Genomic DNA, 23,423 nt, shown 5'->3' on the forward strand with positions numbered 1-23,423 from the left:
TTAGTGGTGATGCTTCCTTAAAGTCACGTGTAATATTGTATAAAATATGTTTGGTTAGTTTATATTGCTGACAATGCAACCATCAGCTTACAAAGAAAAGCCCTGTGCCTCAGGAGATCAACTTGAGACAGCTGTGTCATTCATGCCACTACCACCAGATGGTGCCAAAGTAGAACATTTTTAAATCTTACACTTTAAGATTTTAAGGGTTTTTTACGTGACACACTTTGACATATTCTCCACTGGAAGACCTTGTGCAATCTGTAATAGAGAAAAATTTAGTACAGAGCAGACACAAGTCAGTATTACATTCTCTGTGGGTTAATCACTTAGTAAGATGGGGGTAACTTGTTCTCAAGTCAACTTTAACCCTGGGTGGTAGAACACAAGGAAAAGTTCAGCATTTTTTAAAACATGAACATCTTTCTGTTCCAAGACTGCAGCAGTGAAAATTATGTATTTCAATGTACGGTAGTTCCCACAAATGAGAGCCTCCCGATCTGTATTGCATTAATCCCTATATCCACTAGATGGAGGCATGTATCAGTGAATACGTCTGTAGCAAGCTCGGACTAGCTCAGCTACTGTATGCATGTTCAAGCAATATGAACTCTGCAACACCATGTGTCGTCACAAACATCCCCCTCCATACCCGACAGGTGAGCTGAGTCCTGTGTCAGCATGTGGAAGTACATTTCCAAAGACATGTGGAAGTAAAACATCTATTTTCCATCTTTCAGAGTAAAATAATAAATGTATGAAAAAGAATGATATTTGCAAAACAGTAATGGGCAGATCAAAAGGTATCTGTAGAAACACTGAAGGGCTGGCATAGAGACAGTACACTAAACTTTTTTAATCACAAAACTACAGAAACAAACAGTGCTGATCTCTCTCTCTGCTTGCAGAACTTAAGAACTGTGAGTAATCTTTAAATAGAAAAAAATAAATAAATAATAAATTCTGTCCCCTTTCAGGAAGTGTTTGGACTTTGTCCAGATAAACTCACCTGTTTCTCTTGCTATTGACACCACGTCTACCCTGGTCAGTGGTGGCTGCTGAATGGGCCGGGAAGACGGAGTAGTCGTCTGCAGGAAAAACAATCATGCAACAGGGAGAGATACATATTTTAAAAAGGGCAATGGAGGGCATTTACTGGAAGCCTGCTCTAGATTCCACGGCTCCGTTTTCACTGGTGATCCCCCCTACATTGAAGAAACAATGCAAGAGCCATTTGACTGCATGGGAAAAAGCAGGCGTTGTGTTAACATTCAATCACACTAATGTTTATAGTTTGTTCAGCCAACGGTTGTTTCCCAGCTCTACACAAAGCCTTTTAAACAGGGTAAACATGATTGAGTGCACGTTTGCATGGCAAACCAAGGACAGAACTCAACTTTTTCTTAAAGTTTTTTTGCCCAATCATTGTTTTCAGTAATTTGCCGTTTATGTGTTAATCGCTGTCAGACATCTCATGCCTGGGCCCTATTGCATAACTCCTCTATGTGAACATTATTAAGGCAGTCAGGGAACACAGCTCCCAGTCTATCACACTGATATGGCCTGCCGTTGCAATATGTCATTACTGAGAGTTATACTGACACCCAGAGTACAATGATTGAGTTTGTTTACAATACGAATGACACACACCAACCTTCATTAGTATTCATTTGTGGGTATTTCTGTGGTCATCTCATTGCTGCCACTCCAATACCCATTTTTAACCTGCACAGCTAAACTAGAAAAACCCTCAATCAAACCAAAGGGGTTGAACTCAGTGCCCCCAGGAAGTGTGTCAGGCTTTGAAGCAAATTGAACACAGTGGCCAAACAGTGGAATTACAACTGCTGGCCCCTCTGGCACTAAAAAAAGAGAGCCATGCGATTAAATAATTTAATCCACATTCAAGTTAGGGGAGCGCCCGGCGGAGGTCTCTAGTGCACCTGCTCTATGGGCCACACAGTAAGGAAGCATAATCTAAGCTGGTTGGCTCCATGATGGCTTCATGCGCCGCTGAGCAACTCTCATAGGAATGAACGGGGCTCCACCTCGAAGATAGATTGATACTTTATTCATCCCGAGGGAAATTTTAGTGTACTGTGCTTATTCTACATTCATGGTTGGAATTAGAAAAGAATATGATGCATGTGTTTATCTTGATCTTTCTACTGCCTTTTTGAATGGCTGCATTAACAGATCAAATTGTTTAGCTAACTAAATACATTTAGAAATGATACTGTTATGTTTGTGTGTCCTATTTAGTAAAGTGTCTTTGTGGACAAAAGAAAGACGGGTCAGTATCCAGTCTACCAACACTGCTCCGTCACTAAAATCACAGCAGGACTGAGAGAAGCAACAGGAGGTATTGGAGGTCGGGGGAGGTGGGGACACTTCTGCTCCTAACTGCCTGTGGGTAAAAACAAGAGAAGGGGAGGAAATAATGCAAAGCTCCCCTCCCCCCATCTGTAACTCATTCTTCACCGGTGACACAGCTCCAATTGTCACCTGTGGAATTCAAATAAGGTGAGGGCTAAAGCATGAAGGAGAGGGGGCAGCTGAAGCCAGGGTAGATAATTTACCCGTTTCCTTTCGGAGGAATTCTCCCCACTGTGTAGCACAGCACTGGCTATGCCAAGAATTTGGCCTGACTGTTCTAAGTTGTATTAATGTGATAAAGAATACCCCGCTTGTTCACTCCTTTACTTATCCATCATAGATGGGGTTGACAGGTGGGAGGCTCCCATCTTTAGAACATAGTGTTGATGGATTTGAACCTCACAACCCCCTGAATCTAAGAACAGGTATGCGGCTCCCTCGGCTATGAACATATTCCACCTCTGCAGCAGTGTAGGAGGTTATTATTTTTATTTATTTTTCCGGTCATGTCCTCTGAGTATCACAGAGGGAACTTACTGGATTTTCTTGTTGTTGGTCTTAGGATGAAAGAAAAACTGTCTGGCTGTTTGTAAAATGCAGCAACCAAGGTTTGACTCTCATGTGTTTGTCTCTAATTGGCTCTTGTGAAAGTGTAATCAGGCTTCGAAAAAAGCAATGATTTGAACAGAAACAATTCTTTTTCCCAAACATTGCTGTGTCTCATTAAAGTGCTCATATTATGCTCATTTTCAGGTTCATAATTGTATTTAGAGGTTGTACCAGAATACGTTTACATGGTTTAATTTTCAGAAAACACCATATTTTTGTTGTACTGCACATTGCTGCAGCTCCTCTTTTCACCCTGTGTGTTGAGCTCTCTGTTTTAGCTACAGAGTGAGACCTCTCACTTCTGTTCCATCTTTGTTGGGAGTCGCACATGAGCACTAAGTACTGCTAGCCAGTCAGAAGCAAAGTTTGAGGGCGTGCCATGCTAGCAGCTAGGCGAGCATTATAACGTGTGTAACAAAGTGACGCACGTTTGTCTCTGAAGTAAAGGCTGGACTACAATAGAGCTGTTTGGAGCAGTTTGTGAACAGTGTTTTCTGTTGGAGATGGTAAGTCCCTTTGGGGTGGACTTTGGGCTTTTTCACTTTGTAAACCTATAATGTGCACAAAAAGATATATAACACAATAAAGGAAAGGGGAAAAGCCAAAAAGCATAATATGAGCACTTTAAGACTTAAATACATACTAAATGCAAAACTTGCATTAAAGGCAAGGCTCCTTCAGCACTTGGTTTAACTTCTACAAAATCGTTCAGCTATCACGTATCACAGCAACAATCAGCTTAACAGCTCCTGTTAGCACAAACAGAAAGCTGGTCAAAATGTCTGTTATTTGGTGGAGCTGCAATACAGCCAACATTGTGTTTAATATTAATATAAGTCGGATGTCTGAGAGGAGCGGAAACTATTACAGTAAGCTACTTATTTATGTGTACAGACTAATTTATTTCATAATGAAAAGCGAATTTCTTCAGAATTATCTCCCTTGTATTGTGCTGCATGGTTATGTTAATATTAATACTCATGACCGTTAAGTTTGGCAGAGCTCCTAAAGTCACAACATTCAGTTGAACAGTTTAATATTTCTCGAGTCAATAAGTAATATTTCCAAATCCAAGTCTACAGCTCTGAGAAGAGTATAACTCTTAATACACGGAATCCAAAAATGGGTTCACAATAAGAATTTACAAAAGCTTTCTTAACATGATGGACATTATAGACAACTGCTAATAACAGCTAAGTAGCTGTACTCAATCATTTGCATCACATGCAGTTAGAATAAAAAGAATGATGCCTTTGAAACATTTCCTCTTTGGGCTTCCTACTGAAGGAGACACTTGGACTCCAGCAGTGACACTGTTCAGGGTGAGTGATTAGCCCCGCCATCTATCACCATGAATTCCAGGATGACAAAATGGAAAGTTTCACTTGTACAACTCTCCCTGTCTAACTCGTCTCTGCCCAGACTTGCCCTAATTGCACTGGTTGGACAATTGTGCAGAGTCTAGGTTTTATCTAGATGGAAAAACACGGGCAGGTAGGCATTAGATGCCAGCTGTTGTCTTTTACATCACATTCAACATGATAAATGCCTACTGAACAGATGGAAAAGCCCCTAATAAAAGTTGCCGAGGATATGGCAGTAATGATAGAGACTTCCGACTTCAAGTGCCTGACCCTGCCCTCCCCGTCCCCTCCTCAAACTTTCTTTCCGCCTCCCTGTACACAGTTGATTGAGAAACCAGTCAGAATAACAAAGCCTTGAGAGGCGGGGGAGGGGGGTCTCTGACTTGGATCAGATCGAGTCCAAATTGACATCTGGTTTTTCTACTCCACTGTAATTGTGAGTGGGAGTGTATGCACGCACAGAGGTGCTGGTTGTGCTCCGTTTCAGCGTGCATGGCTATCTTTGAGGATGGGAGGGAGGGTGTGAGTGGGTGTCTGTGGAATCTGATTGTTTGTGAGTGTGGGAGAGACAGAACGCAGAGAGAGGAAGACAGAACGACCAAGAGGGGTGATAGTGAGAATGACAAAAGGAGAGATGAAGAAAGACACCAAAAGATACAAGTGCATGTAGTGATTTATAGAACTGCAAAAAGAATGGCATAGGAATAAGAGCATAAGCATGACAGTGTGAGTCAACGGAACAGTGCACATGTGCATGGTGGCTAAGAGGTGTCAGTCTGTCAGTCTTCTTGTGATAACTGTTACGTTAGGCCTTCATCCAGGTGATACATCTACAGCTACAGCTATCCAGATCACACACACCTCACCTGACACCAGGTAAATACCCTGCTGTTTAAGCAGTTCATGCTGAATAAACCTAAAGGGTAACTTTTTTTCCAAGCTGGACCCTATTTTCCTATGATTGTGTGTCTAAGTGACTGATGGGAACAACATTTTTATTAATTCGTCCAGCGAAACAACATGCAATGTGATGTTAATGGGCAATTGCACACCTTCAATTTCCGTCCACTAAAATTGTTTGTTTGTGTGTGTTTGTATTAATTTAAGTGTCTGACAACATTATGGAAAGATCCCTACAGAGGTCTAGCTTTTTGTTAAAGAGTAAGATCCTTTTTTGTTTAACATGAAACAGCTCCAAAATCGCTACTCCATTAAATAAACTGTAATTTTATCATCGTAAAACACACTTCATTCACAGTCGACAGAAACAAAATAAAATTATGAAAAGCCGTCTTGGTTCATCTTTCCACTGTTCCAACAATCACAACTCTGGTTTGGTTGAAATAAACCTTTAATTCAGCCATTTACATGGGAAACAATGCTGGCTCTGTACACGCTAAAAGTATTTCCATGGAGTCTGGTGAGTTTGGCGATGGCAATTTCAGAGTGGTTTCTGGTTAAACAAAAAGATTTTTACTCTTTAACAAAAATGTGTATCTATTTAGGGATCCTTTCCACTTAGAATAACAATCTGAGCCTGTCGGTGGCAAAAACAGCACTTTAAGTGGACGGAAATTGATGGTGCCCATTTGCCCTATAGGATTACACTGCTGCCCGGTTTGGGGAACCGATCACAGCGTTCTCGCTCAATACTGGACAAATTTGTGTTCATATTAGTCCCTTAGACACAAATGCATGGGAAAATAGGGTTGTAAAATCCCAAATTACCCTTTAAAAGCTTAACATTCTTTTTAACATTTCAGAAGCATTTTATTAACTCCTAAACTTTAGAAAGGCCCAGGTCATTACTATTCTAGTCTGACGAGAGGAAACTAAGTAAAAAGTCTTTGTCTCCAAATCTATAAGACAGAAGCAGCTCAATTTCCAGACATCAACTCAGCAGTTTTTAATCTCTGCTGAGGGATGAGTGTTCCCTCACTTAGGGCGAGTAACTTGAGAAATCAGGGCTAAATCTAACACTGGGATGACTCAGTTTGCAGAAGCACGGCCTGCTGTTAATAATCTTCGCCGGCCAGGTATACATGTCTGGCTTGATCAGCTGTTTGAGTCCTCAAACAAAGCTTGTTCATTCTTCTTCTTCTTTCTCTTTTGCATCTCGGTTTACAATTTTACATCAAACTAACTTCCCAGTGAGAAAATGGTAGACCAACCCAGAATGTTTCAATATATGTAGCAAGGAAAATAAGGGCAGCAAAACAACTGCAAAGAATACAGTCCTTAATGAAACAAAATTAAGCCACGCTTAACAACAGTGTGTGAATATCGTTAAACCTTTGTAATAAGTAAAAGAGCTCAATAATAAATAAAAGGCTGTTCCATACCGTCCATCTATGCTTCTCCACGGCTGGTTTTGGGGGTCTGGTTTCCTCATAGCCACTTCCTTCACCTGAGGCCTGAGGAGACCAAGCAGACATTTTACATTTTCATTTTTGGTTTTATTGAGTGCACTGATTACAAACCTGTAATATCTGAAAATGTTCCTTAAACTGTGATAGTCCTGGCACAATGTGTGTCATGTTCATGAACTCTAGTTAAATTATTGGTACAATCTAAGTCAGCTATAAAAGGAATTTTGAATTTTTTTTTAATGAATATATATATATAAAAAAAACTCTAAACCTCTATGTTATTTGTGCTCGGTGTGACAGTATTATTGGCTTGTTTTAGTTGTCTGTTTAGCCTTTATTGCTGTAAATGTGATTTTATGCCACCTTCTTGGCCAGGTCTCTCTTTATACAGATATTTTAATTTCAATGAGCCTTTTACCCGGTTCAATTAAGGTGCTATATAACACTAAACTCTCTTGAAATGATCTGTGTCATTAAGTCAAATGTTTGTATATTTCTTGTATCAGACAATGTAGAATACAATAAGTAGGTGTAAAATACTCCCCTTGGTAACTCAAAAACTTGAACGTGTCCTCTATAGGGAAACAGCTTTGTGTGAGGTTAGCATTTGAGATAAAAGACACATCCTGAAATCAGAAACCTGTCATTTCCACTTGCAATGGGATTCTCTCATCTAATCCACACAACTTCTAAAGATCTGACGAGCACAAGCGTTAAAACCTTGGGCCTTCTTCTGTCAGTAAGGACGAGGTTTTGGCGGTCTGAGCGAGCAGAGCAGCTGTGAAGGCAACAGCAGCAGAGGCTGCTGGGTGGTGGGCTGCAGTGAGGCACCTGTGTTTGTGTGTGAGTGTGGGTGGTCAGGGTCGGTGGTGAAAAGGCTGCTCTCACACGCTTATCTGTTACAGACTTACTATTGTATAGTATATTTCTTGTATTGTATATTCCTGCATATCTGTATCAGAGTCTCCGTGTCCCAGCCGGCAGCGGGAGATGGCCGCCCAGTAGAGCCTGGTTCTGTCCGAAGTTTCTGCCTGTAAAAAGGAAATTTTTTTCCCTCGCCACTGTCGCACCAATAGCTCTTGGGGGGAATTGGTGGGTCTTTGTAAATTATAGAGTGTGGTCTATATCTGTAAAGTGTCCTGAGATAACTTCTGTTATGATTTGACACTATAAATACAACTGAATTGAATTATTGCTATTAAGTGATGTACCATGCTGGAATAAATCAACAAAGTCCAGTAAAATGTCATTACTTGTGCAGGGCATTTCCCAAATGCAGTGGCAGATCCACCGGCAACATTCTTAGTCATATTTGAGACGACGGGTTCCTGATTTCAGACAGCGGTAGACCAAGGGAATGGTCGTGCGCCAATGCAGGCGAGTGACTGCAGACGCCGGCGATGTCCGCGCTGAATATGGGCAGTGCAGGATGTGACACACAGAAATCAGTTTTCTGGTTTGTGGTCCGTTTGATTGTTGTGGTTTGGTTGGTTTGTTGGAAGTAACCGTTAGTTGCAACTCTAAATTGGACGGGTGGTGAATATTCCCCAATGGTAATTTCTCGCACGTGTGACCGTTCCCTAAAGCAGGCTTCTCATTTCTTGCCGGCCACTGTCTGCCAACTGAATAGAACCATTGCTTTGATCAGCGGCAGCTAGTTAGCAAATTAGGTTAATGTTAGCTCCATGAGTTGGTTAAATAATCTGGTTTCTGGATGACTTTTTTTAGTGTTTCCAGCTGACTCCTTTTAAAATGATAATCTAACTATGCACATGATGGCTGAAAATCCTGAGGCGAAAGCTGCATGTCCCAAATGGCAAAAAAATAAATCACCAGATTATGATCCATGTGGAAGACATGGAGATGAGAGCTGGTTAGTCCTAGTATAATAACTCATCTCAAGATCAGACTGTCATTTTTATTCTAACAGAACCCTGTTTGGCTGCCTAGCTTACATGCTTGTTTGTATTTTCACACAGTATGTAATGAGAGAAAATGTTTTTATGTCATTTACCACATCCGAGTCATCTTCATCCTCCTCACAGTGCCTCTCAGCAGCACGGGGGTCTCCCACCACCCTCAGCTCACCCATCACCCCCTGTTGCAAAACAAAGACGTGTTTTGATGTTAATGATACATATCATAATGTCAGAACAGCACTTGTTCTCTCACACACACACACACACACACACACACGCCTTACTTTCAACATAGAAATATGGATGCTTATCTTTGAACTTTGGTCATATGTTTGAAGGAATTCCCCCTTTCCGCCAAGTCAGAGAAGCTATTGATGTCTCCAGTTTTAGCCTGTTCCTGTGAAGTGCCATTATCTCTGCCTCACACAAACAATCTGATACATGTTCCAGCACAGGATACTTGCACAGATACTGTAGCATGAATGCTATCTGACTGTGCCCATCAAAGGGCCATTAGCACTGAATGAAGAGGTGGTTTCTCTGCTGCTGCAGAGTTATTTGAAGTTGACTCTCCAGCACAAATTTATGTCCTGAGAAAAAAGTCAAATGGCTTTTTTAAGAGAACTTTGAAGATAAACAGCAAAGGCTCTTTGACGTTGAAACCCTGTTTCTAGACAGGCTTTTTACAGTGTTTAGTGGATGTGTCATGGTCTTTTTTTCGAACAAATTGCTTTAGATCTTCACAATAAATCGCAGATGCCATGCATGAGAAGGACTAAACTGTCACTGCAGCATGTTTTTGCTAGTGATGGATGATGACGAAAAAGGGACATCCGCTAAAACAAATCCTGCTTCAGAATGGAATGTCCATTTTATAAATACATAATGTAAATATTTAAATGCCGAAGAAGCTCGCCAAGTCTTGATTTGATTAGAGAAATTAAATTCGCAAGACCTCTCTAGCTCAGGGCCATGCTCGGGTCAACAAATAGCACATGGCCAACATTTCCTGAAAGAAGAAACAGGGTTAGGGTCCTTTTTTCCAAATTCTGACAAAATATCTGACTACACACTACTTAGATGGGCTTGTGTAAAAACAAAAAAACACTCGAACTGTGTAGCAGAGTTGCAAAGTGGTTTACAACTAAATAAGCAGCTGCCTTCAAACATGGCAATACAAAAAAAAAGTTGTAAACAAGTGTAACAGCTGTTTCAGCTGGAAAAACAAGGGCTTGCAGCCAAATGGAAAGTACTCGTTTGGAATTTTGACATTAAGTAGTGTACATATCTTTTTTTTCTTAATTATGTAACAATATAATCATTGTTATTTAAATAAACATTTTAGCAGTGGATGGAGGGAATATCCTCCTTTTTTGGCTCACCTGTAAAGTTATTCAAAAGTGCCTCTGCCTTTATGGCTTCAGGGCCGATAAAAGCCAGCAGTCTATTAAAAGTGACTGAGTAACTTCCATCTAAGGCACTAAAAGTCTTTTAAATATCTTATTTTCTAAGATAAAAAATAAATGCATGAATTAACAATATCTCCTCAACATGGGACCTGGGTTGTATTTTCAGGTGTCACTATAAAAAAAATGATGTAATGATCCATCTTTTATATCTGATTCTGATCTGATTCTAAGGCTACGTTCACACCGCAAGTCTTAATGCTTAATTCAGATTTTTTGCTCAGGTCCGATTTTTTTGTTTGGCTGTTCACATGACCTTTTAAAATGTGGCCTATATCAGATTCCAGTGTGAACTGTATGCGGTTTCGAACTGACCCGCATGTGCAAAAGAACAACAATGACATCAGAGTCAGACGCAGCACGCTGTTGACCTAAAGTTAGGGAGCTTATGGAGGAAGTAAGCATTTTCACTTTTATTTCAAAATGTTTGTGTAATGGCTGCCGTAACATTAATGAGCAGGTGCTGAGGAGGAGAAGACTGAAGAGAAAGAGAGCCAAGTTGGCTATTTTGGCCTTTTGCGGGGTTATGGTTGCAAATTCACTACAGACGTCTGTGTGGATGCAGAGACGAAGCCAGGAGTGGTGGGACGCAGTTTATTTTACTGTCTGTGTCTAGGGCTAACTCCCGCCGGCGCATAATTGTGACAAATGTGGATGTAGATTGATGTAAAAGTCGCATCAAATCCGCCTTGGTTGTACACACTGTGGCCACATTGAAAAAAATAAAATAAAATAAAAAAATAAATAAATAAAAAAATCAGACCTGGGTCTGATTCAGGACCACATATGGAAGTGGTCTAAATCTGATTTGAAAAAATCTGATCTGGGCAAGATTTGAGTGTTCACACTACTTCTGAAGGAGTCTGACCTGGTCACTTGACCCCAAAAAAAAAAAAAAAAAATCAGATTTGGGCCACTTTTGCCTACAGTCTGAACGTAATGCTTCCAAGTATGTAAATCACTAAAGCAATAGAGTGTCAGTGGCAGAATGCATGAACAACACGCCTGCAGTTGCATGTGTTCTCCGTGCAGGTAGCCAGCGGGTAAGTTACTTTAACCCTTTAACAGCAAAGGTCAACAGTTGTTGCGGTCAACTGCTGGGATTTACAACGGTCAAATGACTCATGGTAATTAAGTCCCAACTGTGAGGTCTTCCAATTATTTGCACACTACTCTCATAAAGATGGTGGGTTAGGGTTAGGGTTAGGCATTTGTGTTGAGGTTCAGAGTAGGCCAATTATGAGCAATCAAATCATTTGAGAGTTATTCGGCCAAGATGTTTCACATGATTGACTATGGAAAGTCAAAACACTTTACTGTGCTTCAGGCAGCAGCAGCAGGATTCCTGTCTCTTCACAGTTTATGTTGGTTCTAAACTGTTTGGGGATGTGAGATGTGCAGTCTTCCTACTCCAAAACAAGAATTAAGTCCTGCAAATAATTCTATCTACTATGAAAGTCTTTAAAATAAATACAGTATATATTTAAATGTCATATAGCTTTTAAATAATTTCATTTCTGGATTTCATTTCTGAATATTGTTTTGTTGAAAACAGACGTAGCCTGCGTACGCACCAGAAACTTCTCAGGATCGGCTCCTCCAGCTTGGCCGACAAAGACCCCAGCGCCGGCCTCCAGCTCCATCTCGTCCGGGGACCTCTCGAGGCGCATCACCTGAGGGTCTGTGTCACAGTTGAGGTAGAACATCACCTTGTCGTCCCTCACAGCAATGGCAAAACGGGTCCAGGTATCCCTCATGGAGGGCACACGGAAGCTGGCCGCCTCGTACGACTGCTGGGAGTCGGGCTCCGTGTAGTACAGGATGACGTTCTGGTTGCTGCCCTTCACGGCCGACAGCTTAACGCCCACGTACATGATCTGCTGTGCGGAGTCTGTGACGGAGAAGATGACGCCGCCCCTGTCAGATGTGGGTTTCAGATTGAAGATGAGGGAAAAATCTCGGTAGAAGGGGCTGGGCAGGTGGGCGCGGGCCAGCTGGCCTGTGTTGGCATCGGGGCCAAAGACATAGCCAGGGCTGTTGTCGGGCCCGAAAACCTGGCTGATCGTATTAGGAGGAGGATCCCCAATCAGCTGTAGCAGGGAGACTCCACTGTGTTCTAGATGTGGGGGAGAAAATAAATGTAAGGCTACAATACACATTCAAATATATTGGAAGTTAGAAAGGAGGGCTGCATGGCAGGGTATAATGTTAGACCAAGCTGCTGGGTGTGTGTGTGTGTGTGTGTGTGTGTGTGTGTGGGGGGGGGACTGAAAGTGAATGTGCCTGATGGGTGCAGAAACAACTGCTGTAACTTGCATAGGACTGTAGTATACTAGAACAAAAATAATCAAAAATAATCAACAGCATAATTGGAGAAGCATTGGCAAAGCGACTCTGCTCAGGGGACCACAAACAAACAAACCATGTTGTAACTTCTAGATCGAAATATGGAAGGGGTCAGCATGCCCCATAAAAAGGCAAATGGATAGGCCATATGAGACTAAGGAAAGCAGATGACTTTAGCAGACATTGCAAGGCCTGTTTTCCAAAGACGAGACCAGCGAACGCCAAACCCACACTTCCTAATCCAAAGGAAGATCTAAAGGCATAGACGATACATACAGTGCATGAAGATGTGACTTGAGACATTGATCAATTTAGCGCTCTCAGTATCTGAGTCAAAATAACGTTACACTTAAATGTGTGTCAAGAAAAACACTTTCTATTTCTGCTGTTGGTTACCCTTAAAAAGGTTTAAGCCTTATTATGTAATGTCGTCTGAAACAAAGGTGTCAGAGTAGATACAGCTTCTAGGCGTGTTGTCTGCAAAACTCTATGGCAGACAATTGCATCAACAGACCTGTGTGCAGAATAGGGTACAGATTGATATCTATGAATCACATTCCTGAAGACACTAAAAAGCAAAAAGCTCTTCCAACTTGTGTGACATCTGCTAAATGTCCCAGCTCCGGGGCACCGAGGGACCAACAGCTGGGCCTCCTGCATATCTTTGCTCACTCTTCCATCACCCTGGGTGACTCTGGTGAGGTCACTGCATAATAATTGGAGGCGTTTAGGAAATACAAGAAACACAAAGAGCGATGTGTGTTGACTCACATCATGGTGGAGATGTTTTACTAGCATCAGACCTTTTTGCTTTGATCAAAAATAATGTTTCCTCACGTTAAAAGGAAAATCACTGTTTTGGGAGAACACTTGACGCAGTTTCTGGCGCTTTGAAGAAATGCTTTGGTTTACCACCTGGTGACTAATATTGCGCGGTTCAAAGCCTCCCCACTGGCCCGAGTGCTGGAGATCAGCGGGGTCTGCCGTTGGCTTTGTTGAGAGCTTAAACACACGAGGTGTTTAGCTGAACCCGGGGTCCTGCTTTCTGCTGCACAACCATAAACACCGGTCAGAATTTTTCTGCGCGCTGTCCGACAACTGACAGAGCTAACGGAGAACCCAGTAAAACTATATCAGGACAATAAAACTACTTTCCAGTGTTAATTATGCAGTTCCCCTCCGCACCAATAAGATAAGACATTTCTGAAAAGATTCCTCAAATAATGGGTTTCACATTTTAATTTGTACATGTCATCAATATGTATGAAGCAGTTATAGTATTAAGACCTGTCAAAATTATAAACCATATCTGGAAAAGCATGTTTAGATAATATAAAGGATGCATATGTGAGTAAGGGATATGCAGTATGTATATGTATAGCAGCAGGCGGGGCATTATTACAAATTGGGAGAGGTCCTGTAATCACCCTGAAGGGGTTTCATTTGAAATAATGACATGCTCGCTCAACATTATCCATGCTTACTACACAGCTACTGACTACAGAAATCAATAATTTGACACAAAATTAGGCATCATCATTGTCATTGTGAGCATGTTAGCTTACAGTGTAGCTGCGCCTAAGCATAGACTCACTTGTTATCAACTTGTTAGATACACTCAGTTTTGTTCTGTCTGTAAATATTGAATCGGTAATTTAAAATATACTTAGTGTAATTTTTATACAGTATATAACTCTTTACATTTCTATATGTATACTGTATATACTCTAATATTTCTATATGTTGTTCAATATATTGCATATGTTTGTATATTGTGTATATATTACTATGTATATTTATACTTATTTATAAGCTAAGCTAAGAGGATTGCTGCCAAACCAAATTTTGTTGTGTTTAACATGCAATGACAATAAAGCATCTTATCTTACAAAATAGTGATTTTAAAAATGGTGTTAATAGGGCACCCGGATAGCTCAGTTGGTAGAGCGGGCGCCCATATATAGAGGTTTACTCCTCGACGCAGCAGGCCCGAGTTCGACTCCGACCTGCGGCCCTTTGCTGCATGTCATTCCCTCCTCTCTCTCCCCTTTCATGTCTTCATCTGTCCTGTCAAAATAAAGGCCGAAAATGGCCAAAAAAATTGGTTTTAATAATTTAAAAATGGTCCTCCAGAATCTACGATGAGAACAGCGTCAATAGCAGCTCTCTGCAATTCAGAAATAACAGAACCGTAGAATGCCGTATTTGACCAATCAGAATTGAGTATTCAACAAATCTGTGTAAGAAAAAAGTTTTTAATTTTGTGAGATACATTAGTTGACTGTACAAATGCTACTCTTTGGGTCAATTACAAAACTTGTTGTTGGATAATCCAAAAACATATCAAATATAGCATGCTAAAAGGCCAGATTAATAGTAGGGTTTAGAGGGATAGCTGAATATCTGTCTATAGAATATCTACTTATAAAAGACAATACAAATGTTGCTCTTACATGCCACTTGGTAAAACCTTGATAAATCTTTCTGAATTTTTAAAATCCTAAAACCTGGCCTTAAGCATAAAAGACATTTTTTTCTACCTAAATTGGAAAATGTTTACCATGAAATGACAGACAGACACACAGAGTCCCAGGTTCAGAGCCCCTCAGGTAGACTGTGAGTCCTTGACTGCTGCATGAATGGCAGTTAACAACAAAGTCAATTGCACCAGGCCAACCAGATGTTAAGTCTGATAGAGTCAGAATGAGAAACCTCGAGGGTCTCTTCAGTGGGCCTGTGCTCACATGTCTGAACCTAGCTCCCTCTTTTGTGCACAATCTCTGCCAGAGTAGGGTTGAAAAAGGCAACACTTTTGTAGTGATCCAGTGGTAAAATTAATTACGCGGTAAAGCAAGCCATTTTAATTTGATAACTTTCAGGCTACGGGTACTGACGTTGATATGAGGGCTATTTATAAAGCAGAAACACTCCATAACTGAGCGTTTATCCTATCTCTTTTTTCTCTGAATGACAACATTTATACTGAAAAATGCCTGCAATTCACTTTCTTCAATGATGTGCAAGAAACATGCAATGTGTTGAAGTTTAATTTGCATTCAGATCTGATATTTTTTATGACCAGCTGCTAATTTACAGTCAAGGTCTGTAAAAAATTGGAATGTGAGATCTCTCAAACAGATTCTGGTTGCCCCTCTCAGCACATAAGAGTACATGCTGCATGTATGACCAATGACCATCTCTTTCTCCTAGAAATCAAACGTCTGATCATCTTATGCATTTGCCAAATGAACAGCAAGACCTCCTCACAGTGCACAGACGTTCCAAGCTTCCCAAACCCCTCATTAGGGAAACATCCCACCTCTTAGTCATCACTCACACAGACCAGATGTGCGCTTTTTTGGACTGGATGTTCAGAATTTACTTAAAAGATGAAGAACATCCATGTGAACCAGATGATGTACAAACACTAAATGCAAAAATTATCACTCTTAACTACAAATCTAAAAAAGGATCCTGATGCAATTGTGCCAGAAGCCAGTAATGAAAAAGAAGAAATCTTGGAAGTGTAAATAAAGACAATTACGTGAGCGGATCTAAAGCAGATGAAAAGGTTTAACCTGCTTTAGGCTCGCAAAGGAATGCTTTTGCTGAAGCCTGTTTAATGTGCCTGCATTGTCAGCAAAAGGCCAGCCAGTCATTCATTCTTAGAGATCAAAAATTGTTGGGTGTACAAAAGGTTCACCATTGGCATTTTAAGTGCAATCTCAATTCAGGTTTTTCAGCTATTGTTAACCAATGACAGCTTCAAGGCCCATTGGGCATATAAAATGACTGCTGATGAATGGTGCCTTGCTGGGTTTATGGTGCTAGTTTGTCTTGTCAAGAAGGCGGCTTACTGACCAGAAATGCAGCTCTTTTTTTTACTATTACATTCCAGGACGGGGTACCAGAGTTTGTGATACCCCGTTGATAAAGCTGTATATACAGTGTGAGGCTGTATACACAGCTTTGGGAAGTACATGATCCTTTATACTAATCCACTGGAAAACATTGAAACATCTGGACAGTCCCAGAAAACGTTGCGGCTTCACTGACTACACTCCATCACCATTTAAAACATCCCTTGAGGCCTGCTGACAAAGCCAATGATCTCTTCCCCTCACTCTGCAAAAAAGCTGGTCAGTGGCCTGACCTGTTTGGAGTGTCAGGGTTCACCTCCGGAGACGTATACATTACTTTCCATTATTGTTAAAAGAAAATGTCTACAATGTTTATGCATTTGCAGCATAAACTATACATGTCGTGGTTGTTCGCCAATTGATTTAAAAGTGAAGTAAATTAACTTTGGTCACACGATATGGTGGCTGTGTTTACTTTCTGCTTATTTGATCCCTGTTTGATCTTAGTTATTTTTAAATGTATGTCTGGCTGCTTAGAGGACTAAAGGGAGTCATTGTAATGCTTATCATGTTATATCAATGTCAAGTACTTGGTGGAATCCATTTTATCTGGCAAAAAAATACTGTGATTAATTTTACTTTGATAAATACATTTTACCGTTAAATGCCCATGTTGTTGCTGAAGAGAATGTAAGCTCATTGATACACACAGGTGGTGCAGCCAACTCTATAACTATAACCAAGGGTGTAACTTTAGTTTGAAAAGTGTGTGTGGGGGGGGATTTCAATTTGAATCCCATTTCCTGCATTTCTACATACATTTAGGAACTATTGTGAGACACAAGATTACGCCCTAGACTATAACATAAAAATATATATGTAACTACTATCTAATAGTTCTATTACCAAAATCAGGTTCCACTACATGGCGTATGATCTAATATGTCACTACATTGAAAAATAAATGGAAAAAAAACACAGGAAGTTTTAAATATAAAAAGGACATACATACATATAAAACCATGAAAAAAATGTCCTCTCTTTCTCCAAAGGATATTCTGTGAACCTCTGGGCAAATGTTGTGGTATCTTCAACCTGATGATGCAGAATGCTTGGAAAAAGATATTAAACCGAAAACCACATCACAGTTCAGGAAGGAAATTTCATGTTTGCTCGCCCTGAAGACTGAGCTGTAATTCTCAAACCACAAAAAGGAAGATGGGCCTACCACAAGCTGGGTACTTTACTCTTTGGGGAAGGAGTAATATGATACTGTTTAAGTTCTCTACCTGTAAGCAACCAACTTTTGAGGCAACATGCAGGGTGTAAACAAACCTACTTTTTAACTCTGGAATAAAAAAAATATGTATGATATTCACAGAGGAAGAGCTGAAATGCTTCTTAATAGGTTTAGAGCTCATTCATAGTGCTGAGACAGCACCACTCTTCTTTAGAATCTGTTAAAACACTTTTTGCGAGTGTCAAAATTATCCAGCTCAAGACATCCCTGTTCAGTGCTGTGTTTTTGCAACACTGCCTCATCACTTCTCATTTTGTACCGGTGCAACACAAACCAGAGGGGGCAATGAGTTTCTGGCAGCAAGGAAGTCAGACTACACTGTGCCCATAATTGGAACCCTCCTGAGAGCCAACTCAAAATGATTCCCTGGCAAGCAGCACGCTGAAGAACTGGAGCCAGCTTTGGGCCTTCCCGTCATGAGATACAATATCAATCTCTGCTCAACGGAACTATGGTGCTACAAATCAGTGTCAGACCACCAAAAGGGTGTACAAGCTACACAACAAAAACTACACAGATGCCACCAAAAGAGCAGCTTATATATTAACAGGAACACATCCTTTTCATGTTTTTAGACCACCACAGAGGTGGCCAGGGACATGGATCACTTTAGTTTCAATTAAACAGCCTGAACTTACTGACTGACTGAGGGTAATGGAGGCCCTCATACAGGATATAGAACTAACCAAAATAAATTGAGGTTGACCTCTAGACCCTGATATGAATGACTGCTCATCTTTCAAGCAGGAGACTGGTAACCATGGAAAAACATCATTAAAAGGGCTATTGTGCCCTAACAATCCTGACTTACCACAGGGGTAGCCGCCGCCCCCCCCCCGTGGTAAAAGGATCACATCTGACAGATTTCATACAATGTTTCCATGCACACAATGATATCTCTGCAATCTTCCCACAGTAATCTCCCATATACACACATCTATAGGCCATATTTTAGTGTGTAAACTGTTTCATTGGGTTTCTTGCCCCATGCCGACAGCCCTCAACTTTAATTCCATCTGAAATACCGACTCAAAAAGATGCAAGTATATCATGAGACATTCTTGTATGACAGGTCATAGTTAAATGATGTAGGAGGGGGGTGGTATTAAGGATAATATGAGTGCCCTCTTCCCACACATCAAGCAAACAGAGCTGCAGATATTGAAAAGTGTCTGAAGCTTCCCAGACACTGCATAGTAGGTGTTCTGATCAGTGAATTTAGGAGGTCAAAAGGACTCGTAAATGGGTGGCTGCAGTAGAAAAAAGCCCAAGATAAGGTTTTTGGGCTAATAAACTGGCAAAGGCATTCTGGGCTGCAGGGCACACATTTACAGAGCTTTGTAACACATTATCTTGACCTCATTTTGTTTTAAACCAAAGCCCACCAACATGTTAACTACTTTTAAACATTTTACATGATCAGGGTGTGGGGCCAAAGACACCTCACAGGGACAGAAGTAAGTCAATAGTAAAGTTATTTCTTACATTAAATCTATTCAGCCTCACTCCAACAAAGTGTCCATTAGTAGATTTTTAAGATCGCTGTGTTTGAATGAGTGGTACCAGATGGTCGTAACTGTGGTGGTTTTCTGTCTGTCCATGAATGATTTAGAGTGACTGAAAGTACTCCAGTGATACCTTGAGGCTACTTCAACAGGTGACAACCAACACGCTCATGTTAGTGGTAAGCCAGCTTCTGGAGAGCCTATAAAAGCTGTCCTTGGATTGTAAAAATGGCAACAAGATCATACTTTTTCAATTGCCTTAGGTTGCAAATAGCAATGTCAGGGCTGCTGTGTGTAGAAGCCACTACATATATCTATATTGTTTTTTGTTTTTTTGCTTTCCCAAACACAAATTTGGAACACCTTACTTTACAAGACAACATATAAAACCTTACCCTAACCCTCCCCCCCAATGTAGAAAACCACAGCACTGCCTTGCACCCCACCAACACATAGAAAGGTAGACAATTTAAACACATGCACATCTATTTGGACCCAGATGCATCACTTAGTCCTGAAACCAGAGACATCTAGTCCACTCATGTCTGTCAATTAAGCAAGCTGTCAGAAAGATAGTGACGCTGAAAAAAGACACAGCAACTCCCATTGATACGAAGTTAAAGTGGAAGGCAGGACAGTAGCCCAGTAAAAGCAGTTCAAGATGTTCCTAATTCAAGGCTCAGCTTGCTCATAGAAACAGATTTTCTCATATTAGACTGTTTGATACAGAACTAAGAATACAGGATGAATCCACACTCACTGAATATCTAAGTTGTTTTCTCCATTTTATTTTTTTTTATTTTTTACCAGGGGTATGCATTGTACTCGTTAGCCCTGGAGAAAATACTCAAATGCACACTGGTCCCATGAAGGTTTAGGGTTATATCATCAACCAATGTAACCATAAACTACCATATTACTACTAGTTTGCTGGAATTTGAAGAACATTACTGAAATGTAACCCCTCAGTCAGCTCTAAGACTGCTTTGAAAGAGACATTTCAAAGAACAAAATGAACTGTTTTGGTATTTGACATGCCATACTGAATCTAAATGCATTCACCTGTTAAAAATGTTGTACCTGAGTACGGCAACTTTCCAGCTGTGATAAATACTTTTGCCTAGCACAGTTGTCAACGTCGTGACATCCCACTGAAAACCATTGATGCAAGCATGACAACTTCCCATGCATGACAACCTAATCTGTCCATTCCTGAAAAGACAAATGCACATCAAGCTGTCTGCAAGTCACTTGCTGTCAAAAGAGACATGCAATTCTACATGCCAAATTATCTAGTGTTTCATGCATAAGTCGTTTACAGAAGACATGCCTCTGTCTTATGCAATTTCAGATGTATTAAGGCTAATAAAAACATGCCCAAGGCAGAAAAAAATACTATTTGATTAGTACTTTATTCCTTATAAATAATTATCTGTGGAAACAGAAAATGTGTTTTTACATAGTTGAGTTTTCTAATGTTACTACAATCTGCATTTAAGAACTATGTAGTTAAATTTGAAAAACGGAGGTTCTTTCAATTCACATTTTATTTCTTGTGGCATGCCTGCTTGAGGCTTGCCTAACACTATAGACTGTCTGTTGATGCTACGATTGCATTGCAGGATAGGATAGACAGAACTTACTAAACCCTGTAGTGTCTGTCTCAGCTAAATTTGAATGAATAACTTACAGGAAATACACATCAATTGGTTGTGTGTGTGTGTGTGTGTGTGTGTGTGTGTGTGTGTGTGTGTGTGTGTGTGTGTGTGTTATAATGACCTTCAAATAGTAAGTCACATGCGATCCAAAGGACAAGGGAAACACATACATGCAGCACTGTAAGGAGGGCTGGCACCATGCTTGTTAGCCAGGACTTCTTACCTTTTAGCAACAGGACTAACAAACTTGAAGCATGCTTATTATTCTTCTAAATGATGTTGCTGTGCATGGGAATCAAGATATTGTTAATGTCTTTGACGGCGCCATCAGGGATAAATGTCAATTCTTTGGGTGGGTATCGAGTATTGGGTAGTGGGAGGAAACACCAGACAAACTGGGGAGTAGGGATACTGAAAACTGGTTCAAAATGAATCCCAAAACTAGGATTCATTTGAACCAGTTATTACCTTTCTGGTTACTAACTGACAAGCACGTATACCCATCATCCTCCTCGTCTGGTAGAGTGTGGCACTCCAAAGGGAGGCGTCCCTCATCCAGGAGTGTCCAGCAACTGTCCCGCAAGACTTCGCAGAAACTCCGGCAAGGCAACACCGGCAGCGTCACCAGAGAGCCACACTTTGGTACCAAGAGAAGGCAGAAAAACCACTCCAAACTATGGTGGCAAGGTGACTTCAACAGCCATGCCCATTCATTTAGGAGTACCTGGACTTCCTCCACAGTGGTTTGGTTGAGGTAATTGGGCACAACAAACCTTTCCCCAACCATGGAGGAGCAGAAAGGGAGAGCAGTATCTAGCAACAAGCATTGAGGGGATTCTGCGATAAGAGCTGATTTAGCTACTTCTGTGTGGCTCTCAGCTGGTGCCAGCCTACCTACAGATGTCGGGCTAATTAAGGTTGCTTGGCTAGGCTCACTTACTGATGTCTGAGTAGCATCTAAGATGTGATCAATTTGGCTGGTCACCGATGCTTGAGTGGGTACTTGAGGTTGGACAGCAATGGGTTTTAAGGTAGTGTCTGGTCTCATGCTAGCTGTTTGTGCTTGGGTAATTAACGTTTTTTGGCTATTAGTTCTGGGTGTTTGGGTTGTAGAAGGTGCCTGGCTAACAAATGAAACTTGTGTAGTCTGTGACACTTGGTTAAGTAAAGCTTCCTGGTTAGCTGTTAATTCACCAGCTGATAACTGAGAAGCATCCACTAGTTGGTTGTCCTTAGGTACCTGGGTAGTCTCTACCAAGTTGTTGCCTAGACTTGGGGTTAGTAAATCTTCTGGGGTAGAGTTTTCATGAGAATACTTTGTCAAATTTAAGTCATTAGCATTCCAATTAGAGCTACTGTTAAGTTTTCTATTTCCTCTTGTGTTATTGGGGGTGTCGCCAGATAAATCAAAATTTTCCACTGATTTTGTGCTACCAAGATTATGGCCCTCATCTGTTCTGTTACTCTTTTGAAAGTTCAATTTCAGCTCATTTGTATGGGAAGCTACACTGCCTCCACTATCTAACCCCCTATGATCAGTGGTCATTACTAGTTGATTTTCCTCAGAAAACCCCTGTGTTTCAAAGCCAGATCCCCAGCTAGTTTCAGATCCTGTTGCAAATTCAGATTCAGATGTGATTCCAGAGCCAGACCAAATACCTAACCCAGAGCTTGAAGCCAATTCAGACTCAAGCCCAGATCCAAGTCCTGAAACATCTCCTGTAAAACTTAAATGATCAGATCCTCCAGAAGCCATACCCATAAGAGAAGGTGTGCCATTACCAGATTTAAGTATGCGTGATGAAATCTCTGTTGTTCCCTTTTCTGATGCACGTTCGTTCTCTGGTTGTGTTGTAGCTTTTAGAGTGGTCAGTCGAGGTCCCTCAGTGGTCTCATCCCAAGTCTGCACAACCTTTTGCATCCCATGTTCCTCATCAATGATCTCCGTTCCAACCGTAGCAATATTCTCTGACGGTGGTTCTCCACTACCTGCTGGACTGCCAGACCCCTCATGGTCCACTGTTGGGGGCAAAGTTGTAGTACCAGTCCAGGCCCAGAACCAAGCATCAGAGTAGACCACACACAGGGTGAACAAAAACAAAACTCCAAACTGGGTCCTCATCTTGGGCATAATATATCAGGTCTTGACCACGTCCACCCGCTTTATCAGGCTCCCAGAGTGAACTGTGACATGTCCACAGTGCCACTACACTCCTCACACACTTTCCAGCTCTGACTCCAGACAAACTCCACTAGGCCTAGAGGAAAAGTGAAGAGGAGTGCCACATTCAAAAGAGAAGAGGGGGGAGAGCAGGAGGAGGTGTGCTCCGTATTGGCTGCCCTGGCAATATTTCCTCTCCTAACTCCACCTTCCTCCTCCTTCTCCTTTTGTCACAGCAGTGAAAAGCGATCTCTCCTGCTGACTGATACCTTAGAATTACGCCAGCTTTGCCTTTCAGTGTGCAATACCGATGCTTTCAGTATTTTACAGAGAAAGACAATTTGTTCCCCTTGACCTGTTCTCTTTGTTAAAGCATGATAATTGGAAAACTACAACGATAGCTTTAAAAAACTTTAAACTGCGTGAAACTACAGTGGGAGCAAAGGTTGTGATTTGCCAAACTCAACTAAAAGAAATGAATACTATTTTG

At 41.1% G+C, this 23,423-nt stretch overlaps 1 protein-coding gene across 5 annotated transcripts in view; it reads right to left on the reverse strand.

Moving 5' to 3' along the window:
• Nucleotides 1-23,423, reverse strand: part of col18a1a (collagen type XVIII alpha 1 chain a) — a 106,510-nt gene that overhangs the window by 36,669 nt on the left and 46,418 nt on the right. For 2 of the 5 annotated variants that reach the window (XM_036004269.1, XM_036004268.1), the window contains exons 1-5: nucleotides 21,241-22,475; nucleotides 11,678-12,219; nucleotides 8,733-8,816; nucleotides 6,692-6,763; nucleotides 1,010-1,088 (exon numbers count right to left, since the gene is read on the reverse strand). In XM_036004269.1, coding sequence (XP_035860162.1) covers nucleotides 1,010-1,088; nucleotides 6,692-6,763; nucleotides 8,733-8,816; nucleotides 11,678-12,219; nucleotides 21,241-22,318 — 1,855 coding nt within the window. In that variant the 5' untranslated portion in view covers nucleotides 22,319-22,475. Of the gene's footprint in view, nucleotides 1-1,009; nucleotides 1,089-6,691; nucleotides 6,764-8,732; nucleotides 8,817-11,677; nucleotides 12,220-21,240; nucleotides 22,476-22,554; nucleotides 23,036-23,423 lie in introns of those variants that run through there. The other 3 variants (XM_031296502.2, XM_036004270.1, XM_031296505.2) reach the window with 3 other exon arrangements.

Source organism: Sander lucioperca, chromosome 8 (genome assembly GCF_008315115.2).
Source record: "Sander lucioperca isolate FBNREF2018 chromosome 8, SLUC_FBN_1.2, whole genome shotgun sequence".
In the NCBI taxonomy this organism is placed as follows: Eukaryota; Metazoa; Chordata; class Actinopteri; order Perciformes; family Percidae; genus Sander; species Sander lucioperca.